At 41.1% G+C, this 15,728-nt stretch overlaps 1 protein-coding gene and 1 non-coding gene across 5 annotated transcripts in view; both read left to right on the forward strand.

Annotated features, from left to right (window-relative positions):
• Window positions 1-1,483: 1,483 nt before the first annotated feature.
• trnag-ccc lies at window positions 1,484-1,554 on the forward strand. Its single transcript has one exon. It is a non-coding gene; the product is annotated as a tRNA-Gly (tRNA).
• A 291-nt stretch (window positions 1,555-1,845) lies between these two features.
• Window positions 1,846-15,728, forward strand: part of LOC117511221 (nucleolysin TIA-1-like) — a 41,299-nt gene continuing 27,416 nt past the window's right edge. Inside the window, exons 1-4 of one of the 4 annotated variants that reach the window (XM_034171222.1) lie at window positions 1,846-2,074; window positions 2,752-2,848; window positions 14,111-14,209; window positions 15,642-15,696. In XM_034171222.1, coding sequence (XP_034027113.1) covers window positions 2,049-2,074; window positions 2,752-2,848; window positions 14,111-14,209; window positions 15,642-15,696 — 277 coding nt within the window. In that variant the 5' untranslated portion in view covers window positions 1,846-2,048. Of the gene's footprint in view, window positions 2,075-2,751; window positions 2,849-8,956; window positions 9,007-14,110; window positions 14,210-15,641; window positions 15,697-15,728 lie in introns of those variants that run through there. The other 3 variants (XM_034171224.1, XM_034171223.1, XM_034171225.1) reach the window with 3 other exon arrangements.

Here is a 15,728-nt window from a genome sequence, read left to right on the forward strand (position 1 = left end):
GGAGCGGGACGTCGCGCAGCGCTCCGAGGCGATGTCGTCATCCTGTTTCAAGCTGAAAACCTCCAAATTTAAGCCTCTGTTGACCCAGGACGTCGTGAGAGAACAGAGAACTTTCAGAAGAGGTCGGAATCAGCAGTTTATCTGGACATTCCACTGTTAAAGGAGATTTTTTTAATGAAAGACGTGCGGACGGATTGGCGTGTTGGCTCGCAGCCGGCACGGCGCGCCCGCCACAGGAAGAACACCTCCATTGGAAGCCTTAAGGACAAGTTGGAACATGCCCTGCTGTTAAACAATTTCTCAGATACTCACTCAACTGAAAGCCACCAAAAGCCGCCTGGATTTTACAAATGGTTATCAACCCGGAGGTGTTTTTCCTGTGGCGGGGGCGCCGCGCTGGCTGCGAGCAGACACGCCAATCCGTCTGCACGTCTTTTTTTTTTTTTAAATAAAACTGTCGGTTTCTTTTCTAATAGACCTCGTACTTCCACCTTTCCCGCACATGCACACACAAACGGTAGGCAGAAAACTCCAGACTCCAAGCAGATGCACTGAGAAAACACACGGGAAGATGGCTTCAGATTACATGTCAACTCTTGATCCCAAAGCTCAAAAGCGATATTGTGAGGAATTAAATATTGGAGATGACGACAATGAACGATTTCAAGTTTTTGGAGGCATACAATTATTTTATCAATTGTCACGTGAGGGATCGCTGTTATCAGCCTGCTGCTGCAGACATTGATGTCTGTCTGAGCTCTTTCTGCTGTCTGGTTCCGTCTCTGTGGGCTGACTGCAGCAGCAGGACGTGCTTTGAAGTTGAGGAACTTTTTAAAGGCGGTCTAAAAAAGACACTCCCGCAGAGTCCGGCAGGTGTGCGCATCGTGCTTCAGGCTTTAGTAGAGAAGCTTGAATCTTCGACTGGACTGGGTTGCTTGACGCGAGGACGTTTCGCTTCAAATTGCAGAAGCTTCCTCAGCTAAAATTCTTGCTCTGGAAATAATAATCTAAATGTGGAGCTGCACAGAGAAAACCAAAAGAAAAAAGAAATACAGATGGGGAGGTTTGTTTTTAATGTGATGAGTTTGAACACAGGGTGAGCTCATGTGATCGCATCCAGGCGGATTATCATCTGTCTGGACGCGATGTGTTTTTTATGCATGGCGCTGATCTGTCAGTGTGTGATGGATCACTGAGTGCACAGTTTGAACGGTGACATCTTCAAATATTACGCACAGTCAGTGGCTGCATAAGAGCTTTCTGCCTTCCAGTGTGGGCCCCGCCCAGCACGTGACATCATTGCGATTCCTTCTATGACAAGGTGCAGCAAAAAAAAAAAAAAGAAAGGAAAAAAGGGCACCCATCAGCCCCGTATTGATTGGCCCACCAAGAAAAAATCCTGGTACTCCCAATGGCCAATCCATATATGTATGTATATTCTGGTGTCAACTTTAGATGAAATCCTGTCAATTACTGCGACACGGCGCCGCTGGTGTAGTGGTATCATGCAAGATTCCCATTCTTGCGACCCGGGTTCGATTCCCGGGCGGCGCACATGCTTTTTCTTCTTCTACCCCGTTCTTGTATTGATAACTTTGTATCACTTTGCTTTCAGGTGGAAAGTTGCCAGTAGATGTAATTTTAACAAAACATTTGATCGTGGTCTTCGTTGCTTGGTCATATATTGGAGTTGTATATTTGTTCATCCAACCAAAGTGATTATTGTACACATTTTGATGAAGTGCGGCGATATGATTGCAGATTTTTATTTATTTATTTCTTTTATTTGTTTGTTTTTTTGTTAAAGAGCGCTTTTCAGGTTCTGGGCCGCTTTCAGCGCGCAGGTCGACGCCGCTTACGCCGCCGTCGCTCCGCCATCTTCAACTTCCTATTGTTTCCATCAGACGGAGGCTGTCGCTCAGCGCACATTTGGCCAAACGTTTGCATCGCGCGTACAGCTTTTATCTTTGCTGTCGCACGTTGAGCACCAACTCTTTATATGAGATTGGATTAAAGACTTCTCAGGGCGCGACCACTGAACCTTGACGATGGAGGACGATCAACCCAAAACCTTGTGAGTATCGTAGGCCCCGTCTATGCCCTGGAATTGGTAGGCTCCGTGTCATAAATGTCTTATTTCTTCTCTAGTTAAGAACTTTAAGTCACCAGTCACCAGCTTAGTGTTTTTAATAGAATTTCACACTCATATTGGTGACATTTACAAAAAGAATGTAACGAAGCTCACTTGTGAGTATTCCGGACGGGTAAATAGACGGAACCTTCTGAAAATTAGCTTTGTGTTGACTAATGCTAGATGTGGTTTTAACTCAAGATGGAACCAGCTGTTACAAAATACACGTAATGACAGAGCCGGTAAGCTCAAACACACTTATTTTTATGACTATTAAATAATATTTAGCTGTACTCGCATGGATGTGCTGTCATGTGAAAGCTATTCGCTAGCATGAGGCCCTTTTTAACCGGCTAGCGTTATCATTACCTAGCTGGAAGACGAGCCACGTCAACGTTCGGGTTAATGGTCCGTACGGCTCCGGTAAGTGTCGGTCACAACAGATATATTTAGGTACAGGTGCGACGGCCCACATAACCAGTGATCGAAGCGTCATTGTTGGTTTTAATGGTGAAAATATGGGTTGTTTTGGGTTAGTGCTAGCTCTGTTAACTAGCCTTTGTTTGCACGCTACTTCCTCTTTGACAAAGCCTCAAGCTTCTGTGTCTCCTTGTGTGCAGGTATGTGGGGAATCTGTCCAGGGATGTCACCGAGCCCCTCATCCTGCAGGTCTTCGCACAGATCGGACCATGCAAGAGCTGTAAAATGATAGTTGATGTGAGTTTTTTTTTTTTTTTTTTTTTTTTTTTCTCCTCTGGTACTTTATTTTAACTGTTGGAACTAATAGTCCATTAGCACAAAGCCAGTTTTGACTGAAACAGGACCACTTCTGGTACCCAAACAACACTTATAAACAAGTATGACAGCTGTCCCAGGCTAGGTAGTAGCTACGGCCAGGTACAGGTCAGTCAAGGGTTACACAGGTGTCAAAATTTAAAAATACTTCAATCTTCTTGAAATGTATACCACATTATTTGTCTGATCATAGGGATACCAAAAAGGTAAAGTTTGGCTAGTGAATGAATGTTATGGGGTTAATTTAATGCGCACACAGCCTGGAAGTGTCCCCCTCATTGGCTAACAACTTCAGAGCTGCTGAAAGCAGACCACTGATAAGATAACATCTCCCATTCGTTGTGGTCATGTTCCTAACCAGATGTGACGTAGCGCCGTGCCAATCCATTGGGTGATAGCAAAGGTCAGTTTCACTTTATACAGGGGTCAGCTGTTAAAATTGCTCCAGTTTTCATAAAATGTGATTCAAATGATAATGCATTTTTGTGTAGGCCATGGAATACTGAGGCTGGATTGCAAGTGTTGTTTGGGTATCTAAAGTGGTATAGGCAACCTTCTTGGACCATGATGGTCTATAACATGGTGTTACTGGTGTCTGGTGTAACCCAGTGGGGTTCTGGCTATGGTGATGGTTCTGGATAACTGTTCATGTGCATGTGCTACAATTGGCAACATTGATATTCTGGAAAGTATGTGTAGTGGCAACTCCACTTTAACTTATCTGTTGCTTCTTTGTGGTCTGAAAAACATGCGTTTAATGCAAAATATCATAATTGGAAGAACATGTCAAATCATGACTTCTAGAACTTCTGCCATGACTGCCATTTTGGTGAGGGCATCATGTGGTGGAGATTCCAACCTGTTATTGTTGGACCATTGGATGATGATTCAATTGCCAATGGATGACAGGCATCAAGCTGTGCAGCCACAAATGTGATGCCATGCCCTACTCTATCAGGCACAAACTAATTCCATTGTTCCTACTGTAACATAAAAATGTGTTCATTTGTTCATGCTGGAGATTTCTTCACAGATTAGATTGAGCACTGACAACATTTAATTTAAGCAGTGTCTGCCAGCCACCATAATGAAGGATGGCAGCAAATATTTTCTTTGCATGTGAAATAGTTGAGATGCACTGCAGCTTAGCGTGTACTTGGCTGAGCCAGGGAGTCTGTAGAGTGTCCCGGGGTGAGGTGCTATACTACTTAGTTCAGAGCAGCCCGGTGTCAGCTTGGCGGAGGTGTTCAACTTGGCATCCAGTTTTCATGCAGAGCATGGATAAAGCTAATCCGAGATACTAAGAAGAGTTCCTCTGCCTGGAGTTACTTGGAGATGTGCCAGGGCTCCACCGGTAGGTTGTGAGCCGAGCGCCAGTTAGGCTGAGATAGAGAGTCAGAGCAAGCTCCAAATATGAGGGGAAGACTTTTCCTGACTTTTGCTGAATTGTGCACCATGAGACTTGGCTTCTCTGAAACTAGCCAGACAAGAGCTGCTTAAGAAAATCAGCCGAAGTGTGCTATTACTTGGCCCATTATGTTAAATTAGTAGTAATAAATGATTGAATTGTAACTCATTTCTTATTAATACGTAGACATGTCCAAAGCTATGAAATTAAGTATATACAAAGTTTTACCCCCCAATACTGTAGATGCCAGATAAGTACACATTTCCCAACCCTAGTATATTTAGTTTTACGTTTTTAAATTTTGATTTTGCCCTGGCATAGACTGGTGTCCTGTCCTTCACCTGTTGCCCTATGATTACTGGGATCGGCTTCAGCTCCCACACAACCTTTCATTTGAATAAATGGGTACAGAATGAGTGAATGAAATTTTGATTTTGCCAAAATATATCAGCCAATAATGTTCTGTTGTAGCTAGGGATGTCCCGATCAGGTTTTTTGGCCCCGATCCGATTCAGAGTCATCTGATTTTGAGTATCTGCCGATACCCAGTCCTGATCCGATACTTTAAAAAACTGAATGAACAATGAACAAATGCTAAATATATAATAATCTCATTTTAATCATCTTATTTTATTATTTATCACTTAAACAGTGCACTTCTCCTTGAGGTAGCTTGATCAATCAAGTAATAATCTACAGGACTTAAAAAATGTACAAATTTCCATGTTATTTTATTTGTCTAAATGTCCAAGGTTCTGTATGTTAAACAAGAAATTATCTAATATGAAATAACAGGTGGTTTTAATTTATAGATGATAGGTTTCTAAAGAATCATTTATTGATTTAGCTATTTTAATTACAAGTGTTCTAAACTTTTTTTAAACAGTAATCAAAAATTTTGAGGTAACAAACAACAGCAAAAAACATTTCCAACGATTTTTCTTCAGACACGTGGTTCTGCACTGATCTGTGGTTCAAATCCCCACCTGACTGGAAAATCACTAAGGGCCCTTGGGCAAGGTCTTTAATCCCCTATTGCTGCCGGTGTGTAGTGAGCGCCTTGTATGGCAGCACCCTGACATCGGGGTGAATATGAGGCATAATTGTAAAGCGCTTTGAGCGTCTGATGCAGATGGAAAAGCGCTTTATAAATGCAGTCCATTTACCATTTGTACAGATCAGTGGTTTCTGCCACTAGCCTTCCGTGTTTTGGCCCGACGCGTCGTTCCTATTGGACAGCGCGAAGCTACGTCACAACTCAGAGCGTCGAAAGTTCAAAAGTCAACTTGAAAAGTAAAAGGAAAAAAAAAAACAACTTACATTTGCATCCTGACAGTCCTCAGTGTCCCTCTGATGCTTTATCAGTGTTCAACAAGTTCAGAGCAGCGCAGTGAACGTGAATGAAGGCAGAAGCTCTTTAAGACGCGCTCCTAAATGTGATGAGTGTGCACGTCGCTCATGCGCACACCATCTCTCGCTCTGTTTTGCAGACAAACGATCACAGGACGATTTGGTTTTTTCTTTTTGTTAATCAGATGACAGATCATCGTCCTGAGGACTTGGTCAGCACCGGGTCCTGCTGCACACGGAGGGATGACTGAGCAAGAGTTTCGGTGGGAAAGTGTCCATCATCCTCTTGTCATTCCATCGAGGCGTCAGGCTGAGCGCTTAAACACACAAACAGCAGTTCTGCGAAAGAAACTTTGCGCGCGTAACTCCCCCCACCTCTGTCCGGGTTACAATTCCATCTCTTCTTCCCAAATTGACGGCGCTACACTTGTTCCCTTTTCTCCTCTGGAATCGGTTTCAGCCGCACGCGTGTGCGAGAATGTCTGGTTGAACTTATGTTTTTTCTTTTGTTCAATTAAAAAAAAAATTAAATAAAAAGATTGGGTTGAACTTTGACCACGTCAGCCTGTCGACAAGCGGCAATGCGCGCTCCCGTCAGAAGCGTTGCGTCAAAAGCCGAGCTCAAGCGACACTTCTGACGCCTCTAAAAAGCAACACGTCTCACGCCTCTGACGATTCTGAGGTGTGAAAGGCCCATTAATCTGCAATAATGAGCTTGAAATAACGCTGATCAAAATAATGACGATAAAATCTATATCGGATTCCTGGTCGGAGTGCAACGTCCAATTTCGATCAAGTCTGAAACCATGTGATCGGGCCCGATTTCCGATCAGGTGATCGGATCGGGACATCCCTAGTTGTAGCTATTAAATCTGTTTGACAATTTGAAGACTTGAAGTAAGAAAATGCACAGTGTCAGTTGTTGTTTTAATTCTTCCAACATTTTGCTTCACGTATCAGCTGTTGGATTTTTCAAAAGCTAGTGCAATAACTTGCAAACTTGGCCCTGATATTGAAGCCATGGATTGGCTAGCAACATGTCAGTTTTTGTTTTGTTCTTTGGTGCTGGCTGATTAACTCAAGTCTGGGAGCATGCACTGGTGCCATGCCTCACCACAGCCACAACACTGTGGAACTAACTGGGGTCCTGGATGGCAACAAACCGTCCATCCCCACATCTCTAAAATGACATGTATTTGCTGCAGACAGGTGAAATGTGGACATCCCCTTGGCTTTTTCCAGCCACTTGGGTCCTCAACAGTAGGGTTGGGTATCGAGAACCGGTTCTTTTCGGGTATCGTTAAGAAATGATTCGATCCACCGATATCAATAGTCTTTTTGCTTAACAATTCCCTTATTGGTCCTTCAGAGTGGCCTTAGTTTTTGAGGGTGTTTGTCAGGAAAATTATCATTCCTCTTTGTCTACATTGATTACAGACCCTACAGCGGCTCTGTAATCAATCATTTCTGCAGCGTGACTCCAGTTTGAAGCGTGAACCAATGAAGCAATCCTTTGATCTGCTGGCTCGTTGGTTCTTTGATTCACTGCTCTTCAGAAGCGGCAAGTCCGCTTCTTAACCCCTCTCAAAGACATTAAAATATGTTAATCGTGAGTCACTTTTGTTTGGATTAAAGTCACTAACTGGGGCTCTTGTCTTGTTGCAGTCATGAAATGAGAATTGTTCTCTGTTCTGTTGGCACAGCTCCAAACGCTGCACGGCTCTTTGCCTAGACAGAGTCCAGTTGGAATTAATAACTTTTAAACAAATTGCTGCTTTAAATAAAATGACACCTCTTTCCAAATGCTGTAATACAGACAATAAACTATAATAGACTAAAATGTTTTTTTCCTCTCAAACTGAGACGTCCTGTATTCTTTATGAATTACATCCTGACGTGCAGCACAGCCAACTGCAAGAGCTCAGCTCAGATGTATGGAAAGACATTCAAGCCAATAATGTCTGAAAGGAAATGCTTTTGACAAAAACTACAGATTTTGTTTTTCTATTTATGTCCAGAGCTCAAGGATCCACCATGTAGAGTTTATTATGTCCAAAGTTTAAGGCTCCAGTGACCAATTTCACATTTATTTACTTTAAGACTCAATAAAATGTTGTTGACATAGAAAACCTGTAAAGCCTACTTTTAGTACACAGAAAATTCACAAGAGGTGTCGATAAGGGAATCGATAAGGAATCGGATCAATAAGCCGAATCGGTAATGGTATCGATATCGATAAAATCTTATCAATACCCATCTCTACGCAACACTCAGGCACCTGTGTGCTGGATCATACACACAGAAACGTGCCACATGGCCAAAATGGCAAAGCTGATCTTCCCTCACAATGCAAGTTATACTCGGGGTTCACACAGCAGGATAATTAGGCCCATATCGGACCCGATCTTCCCCTTCTGACAATCTTAAGGACGGCCCGACAATCGCGATGAAGCTAAAGATAATCTTATCAGATATTCCTGCCATGTGTGGTGTGTTCAGAGCGCTCTGATCTGCTCGGAAGGGCGTCAGGAGCGCTCCGATCACAAAAAGGGGATATTCAACATGATGGATTTTTGTGGCCCGATATCGCAGCGTGTGTTGTGTCCTCCGACCACAAACAAGCACGCAGCCTGCTGAATGTGATGTGCAGCCCATCAGAAAGCGAGGTGACGGACGAACCAAGCGGAAAATAAAATCAAAACAGCTGTTCTGACTTACCAGAAAGTCCGGTGGTCGCACTGTCTCCACTCCTTTAAAGAAACTTTTCTTTTTGTTTTTGTATCGTTTTTTCCCTGTGTTTTAAATAGTCCACAAAGTACCTCCGTTTGTTTACTCTGAAGTCACGTTTAATCTCGAGAGATTTTGCGAGATTTCCTGTCTGAGCTGTGAATGTTCATGTTTGAAACCTGTTTGTGTGTGGTGGTGTTGTCCTTACTGTGTGACTGAATACCACACACTGTACGACCGAACCTGTTAGATCCATGATTTTTTATCTTCACGTGTGTGGTCTCTCAGGTTTTGGAAACCTAAAGATAATTTTAAAATCTTGTCGTGTGAACCAGGCTTTAAACTGCTCCTTTGAGGGTTTTTATTTTTTAAATTTCAGATGACATTACAAAGCACCACACAGAATGAACCTTTGTACATGACAAACATTTTCCTCTATTTTTCAGTCTAAAACTGTGCCTGCACAGTACATGTTGTCTAGTTTTAGGTGTGGAATATGATGTGCATAAATAACAATCTGGTGTGTCTAAAATCTTCCCTGGCAGTAGAAGTAATCAAGCGGTCAGTCTCTGGTTCCAGCTTTTACAATCTGAAGGTTTGACATTATTATTATTATCATTATTAATTTTTTATTTAATTTTCTTTTTTTTTTGCGTGTGAAATTCTGAATGATATTGTACAGCATGTGGCTTTGTGGATAAGGAGCTGGCCTGCCAGTGTATAGAACTGGGTTCAGGTCTCTTTCAGGCTACCTGTCTGTGTCCTTGGGCAAGACACTTAATCCACAATGAACAAAAATATAAATGCAACACTTGTTTTAGCTCCCATTTTTCATGAGCTGAACTCAAAGATCTAAAAAAAAAATTCTCTATACACAAAAGACCTATTTCTCACAAATATTGTTCACAAATCTGTCTAAATCTGTTAGTGAGCTCTTCTCCTTTGCAGAGATAATCCATCCCACCTCACCTCACAGGTGTGGAACATCAAGATGATTAGACAGCATGATTATTACACAGGTGTGCCTTAGGCTGGCCACAATAAAAGGCCACTCTCTAATAGAGCCCGACTGATATATCGGCCGATATAAGCCCTTGTCGAAGTACTCACTATCGGCCGAAATTTTGCAGATAGAACGCCGATAAACAGAACAGTTACTGAAATATTTGTCGGGAATGTAAAATGTCCTTGCACCGTTTGTCCAGTAGATGGAGCTCTGACTCCATTCAACTGAGAGCTGCTTACACTCCTGCTTAAATGTGTTCATCACCGCCCCCCGTAGTTCGCTGTCACACTGCACTGATCGGCTGACAAAAGCTTACAAGTAAGTTTATAAGGATCTATATCCTTATCCTGAACCTATATCTAAGTTGCAGCAACAAGAGGTACAACATCAGATGTATTTCACAACTCTTTTTAAGGATATGTATTTGCTAATTTCACAAAGATTTAATCTTGATTGCATTTTTTGAACTTGAAAATTCTTCTCTGTTATAAAGTTAATCAATATGAGGACAAAGCTTCAGCTGTTAGCTCATACCTTTTTGTTAAGGGTCCAAAAAAGAACATTTTATTCATTTAAAAAAATATCGGCTGATTTATCGGCTATCGGCAAATCAGCCGATTTATCGATTATCTGCATTTTTTTCATCCAAATATCGTTATCGGCATCGGCCTCAAAAAATCCATATCGGTCGGGCTCTACTCTCTAATGTTCAGTTTTATGACACAGCACAATGCCACAGATGTCACAAGTTTTGAGAGGGCATGCAACTGGCGTGCTGACTGCAGGAATGTCCACCAGAGCTGCTGCCCATGAATTGAATAATTTCTCAACCATAAGCCGTATCCAAAGGTGTTTCAGAGAATTTGGCAGTACATCACAACTCCCCTCACAACTACAGAGCACGTGTAACCACACCAGCCCAGGACTTCCACATCCAGCATCCAGCATGCAGTCTTCTGCTCGGACTGGTTGGGGCTGAGGGAGAGAACCAGGAAAAAGACATGCTGTGGAGGGGAGCAGAGATCAATTAATGATTAAATGCAGAGTGGTGCATACAGAGCAAAAAGAGAAAGAAACACTCAGTGCATCATGGGAACCCCCCAGCAGTCTAAGTTTATAGCAGCATAACTAAGGGATGGTTCAGGGTCACCTGATTCAGCCCTAACTATAAGCTTTAGCAAAAAGGAAAGTTTTAAGCCTAATCTTAAAAGTAGAGAGGGTGTCTGTCTCCCTGATCTGAATTGGGAGCTGGTTCCATAGGAGAGGAGCCTGAAAGCTGAAGGCTCTGCCTCCCATTCTGCTCTTACAAACCCTAGGAACTACAAGTAAGCCTGCAGTCTGAGAGCGAAGCGCTCTATTGGGTTGATATGGTACTATGATGTCCCTAAGATAAGATGGGACCTGATTATTCAAAACCTTATAAGTAAGAAGAATTTTAAATTCTATTCTAGAATTAACAGGAAGCCAATGAAGAGAGGCCAATATGGGTGAGATATGCTCTCTCCTTCTAGTCCCTGTCAGTACTCTAGCTGCAGCATTTTGAATTAACTGAAGGCTTTTCAGGGAACTTTTAGGACAACCTGATAATAATGAATTACAATAGTCCAACCTAGAGGAAATAAATGCATGAATTAGTTTTTCAGCATCACTCTGAGACAGGACCTTTCTAATTTTAGAGATATTGCGCAAATGCAAAAAAGCAGTCCTACATATTTGTTTAATATGCGCATTGAATGACATATCCTGATCAAAAATGACTCCAAGATTTCTCACAGTATTACTAGAGGTCAGGGTAACGCCATCCAGAGTAAGGATCTGGTTAGACACCATGTTTCTAAGATTTGTGGGGCCAAGTACAATAACTTCAGTTTTATGAGTTTAAAAGCATTTGAGGCAGCTAGCTAAGATTAAGCCCTCACTTTCAAGGCATCACTTGGAGATTTTAATCCATGCTTTTGTTATGTCTCGGCTGGATTATTGTAATGCACTGTATGCTGGTATTAGCCAGGCCTCACTTGCACGGCTGCAGCTGGTCCAGAATGCTGCAGCCCGTCTTTTGACTGGATCCCAGAGGTGTGACCATGTTTCACCTGTTCTTTTTCCCCTTCACTGGCTGCCTGTTCGCTATCGTATTGATTTTAAAATTTTGTTTGTTTTTAAATGTCTTAATGATCTTGCTTCACGGTATCTGTCTGACCTGCTCGTGTCTTATTCCCCATCACGTTCTCTTAGATCACGAGATCAAGCTCTGCTAGTAGTTCCTCAGACAAAGCTCAAACGTAGAGGTGATAGAGCTTTCTCTGTTGTTGGTCCCAGATTGTGGAATGACCTGCCTCTCTGTATCAGGCAGGCGGAGTCACCTCTAGTTTTTAAATATCGTCTTAAAACATACTTGTTTTCTTCGGCTTTTGACTAGGGGGTTGATGATTTTACTATTTTAAAAAACTTTTATTGTTGCCACTGTTATTTATCATGTGGTTATTTATTTAATGTCTTTGTACAGCACTTTGGTCAACTTTGTTGTTTTTAAATAAACTAGATTGGATTGGATCTTTGCCGATTCTCTGAGCAAAGGAGAAGTGCTCACTAACGCAGATTTAGACAGATTTATGAACGATATTTGATAGAAATAGGTCTTTTGTGTATTTACAAAATATTTTAGAACTTTGAGTTCAGCTCATGAAAAATGGATGCAAAAACAGAAGTCTTGTTTATATTTTTGTTCAGTGCTCATCGTCCCAGTCCACCCAGCTGTAAATGGGTACCGGCCTTGGCTGGGGAAGCAACCTGCGTAGGATAGTTATTTGGACAAACCGAGCATATGCCATCTAACCTAAATTACAGCCACAGGTTTTTTTTTTTTAATTCATTTTGCACTTGTGTTTAGAAATATCAAAAGTATCATAAATATCAAAAGTAGTAAAGTTCCCATCACAGTTTTATCAAGTTTAAGCCAATATCTTCGTAATGTGTTGTTAATTTCTTATCATTCAGTCAATCAATCAGTTGTAATGTTTTGTCTTGCCATCAATCCAAAATCCAAATATTTTAAGATTACAACCCAGAGGAGGAGACTTGAAAAAAATTCTTACTTATCTCAATTGATGCTAGTTCAAGGAAGAGATAACTGGAAAAAGCTGAAACAAAAAAAAATTTGTGCCACTTCCAAAGTACCACCAAAATTTAATCATGTTCTCCAGCATCTGCCTAAAATGTTACTGAAACTTGTCTGTTATTTTTGAGACATCTTGTCTACATATTTGACAACTGCTGTATTTTCTGGACTATGAGTCATGTTGTTTTAGTTTATTTTTTAAGTTGTATTCCAGAGTGGCTTATATATGAAAAATACTGCGTTATCATCTGTTTCCACAAGATGGCACCGACTCACACTCTGGAGCAGAAGGTGGTGGTAATGCCCCATTAAGTTAGATGCTATCAGCCATAAAACAAGAAGATCTTAATGAGAGAGATGTTTTCTGAGGCAGAGAACAAGTGAATTTAATAAGTCATGTGATCAAACAAAAGACTGGTCTGGAATAAAAACAGAGAATATAACTTTCATAGTAGTTGGCAAAACACTTGTTTGGAATGTGTGAGACAACAAGAATAGCAATGGCAGGTCAGCAAACCAAAACAAATCTAAGGTAAGGCTATTATGTTTTAAAAAAGTTTTCAAAAGTTTACTTCCTGAGTACCTTTACCTCACCTATGCTCATCTGTTGAATGCTGACAAGAAACAGTTTACTCAGGTTTTGTGCCTCATACAGTAACATAAATTTGTCTTGTTTGCTAACATGGTGTTTGCATTATAAATAAGTGGTGCTTTTAATAAAATCATTTATTTAATTTTTTTTTGTTATCTGAAGCGGTAACACCACATTAAAAAAAATAAACAGATAAATGTGATTTAAAGACCAGTGTTACTTGCATATGCCCCCCTCATTTTTGAACTGACGTAACTGATACTCTGGTATGACTTATAGCCCAAAAAATATGGTAATATTGGAAAAGAAACTGGAATGAAGCCTATATCTCTGCACTAGATTCTTTACTGGAAACAAACTGAAATGGACACTGAAAGAGTCTTAAAATTTTCAGATTCTTGTGAATCAAAGTAACCATTCAAGTCAGGGTGGATTGTAATCTCCCTCTCTCTCTCTTGCTTTATGTATGTATATAAATAAAAGTCTTTGAATTTAACGTTTAAACCATGAAAATAATTTGCTTAAACAGTTATTTGAAAGACATTTTGTTAATGAAATGCCATTAAGCTGTAGGAAAATCATGCTATCTAAAGAACCAGGCGAGTCAGCTAGAAGATAAATTGATGACGAGTCTTGTATGAGCTAGTTGCAGTTGAATATTATAACTAGTTGTCGCAACCATGGTGTTAATTTATAACAACAAAATTAGCAAATATTGTAATTTGTGAAGCTGGAGCCAGAAAAGTTTTTCATATTATAAGAAATGATGTAAAAAAAATAGTTTGACACAATTTTTCTGGCTCTCAACTTATCTTTCAGCTATGTTCTTTGTGATCAATTAAAAACACTTTTGGCAGCGTCATATAAAAGTGTACATGTATAATATTTGTTTTTGAGCCTTTATATGAAGTATAACACTTCATTTACCAAATGCAAATGTCATGTTTACTTTTGACTTATTATCAGTGTTGTTTTCCCATTAACAGACAGCTGGAAATGATCCATACTGCTTTGTGGAGTTCTATGACCACAGGCATGCTGCTGCCTCACTGGCGGCCATGAATGGAAGGAAAATAATGGGTAAGGTAAGCTATCGTATCTACAGGGTGAGTGGGGACGGGTGGGCGTCGGGACTAAAAATAATCAGTATTGAAATGCAGAAAGTTGTTTGTCACAGGTAATGTAGCAGTGCATTTGAGGGTGTAGGTCACAACAGATTTTTTTTTTTTTCTTTTTTGTCAGGATGTGAATTGCTCTGAAATAACTCCACCCCCCGCCAAAGCAGACAAACTGTCGTAAAGCCTCAGTTCCACTGAATAATGAGCCACGCGTGGGTGTGTCAGCAATTGTTCGCAGAATGATCCATGTTTAAAGCTATCATGTATCTGCTATTGTGGAGCCTCTATGTGCCTCTCTGTACCTCACATGTGCCAGGTATCAGCCTCTAGTGAGCCACAGCCGACCTGTCATTTGAGCCCCGTCCAGCCTCGAATGGCTCATGTCGCCGCATATGATCCATGTCAAGCCACATAAGATCCATGTAGCGCCATGTAATGCGACGTTGGTACACGTTTAGGCATGGGTTTGGTCCAAACCTCCAGCCCTCCCACACCTGGTCCCTTTAACGTGTGGGTTTATAATTCACAGCATCCATTTAAGATGTCACATTTTTTAAACACAGTCCAAAAAAAGATGCTCCTGTATGGTCTGGCCAGTGTGCGCATTCGTGCGCCAGACTGCTGTTCACCTGTGTTCCAGAGTCATTAAATGCAGCAGTCCTGCTTGTTCACCCAGCTCTCTGTGACCAAAAAAAAAAAAAACTCCACAATGAGGTGGCCGATGTGGTTAGTGTCCGTGTCATTCATGACATGGATACCGTAATTATACAGAGAGAACACAGTTGCATACCTTTATCCTTTGCTTTTCTCCTTTTTTCTTTCCTGAGTCGGGCACCCGGTGGCTTTGACCATTTTCTGTCCATCTGTTTATTTGGTACCCGACAATCATCAGATTAACACACACTCATGATCAGAAGTCAAGACTAAACCAGTTCACCTGAGTGCCCACATAATCACGTTGGATCACCTATTTTTATTTGCCATTTCACACAATTCAGAAAAATGTGCAGGAATTATAAGCCTGTATTAATAATATTATGAATAAGATGTGTGTTATTTGGAAGAAAGTCGAGGTTTAAATGACTTGAGACCACTAACCACTCCCCCTTGTCCCTTCCATTAGAGAAACCCAGGTCAGAAAATCCTGGTGAGAACCCTGTCCATTATACAAAATCTGTTATATACGGTGTTTGTTTCATGGAAAACCATACAAAAAAATTGGAACTTTGCTTTTGTCTGGTGAGTGCGAATTGGCTTATATGATGACCGTTTAGGTGAGTTTTACTGTATTTAAGTTGTGTTTTAAATTGAGATGGACTGTAGTGTTGAATTGCAGGTGATAGTATAAAGGATGTAAATGTACCCCACTGGTCTGTTCTGTCTGTGTTCCTCTCTGCAGGAGGTCAAAGTAAACTGGGCCACAACGCCAACCAGCCAGAAAAAAGACACAAGTAGTAAGTATGCTTACATCAGATTTTTATTTTTA

This window comes from Thalassophryne amazonica, chromosome 5 (genome assembly GCF_902500255.1).
Source record: "Thalassophryne amazonica chromosome 5, fThaAma1.1, whole genome shotgun sequence".
Lineage (NCBI taxonomy): Eukaryota > Metazoa > Chordata > Actinopteri > Batrachoidiformes > Batrachoididae > Thalassophryne > Thalassophryne amazonica.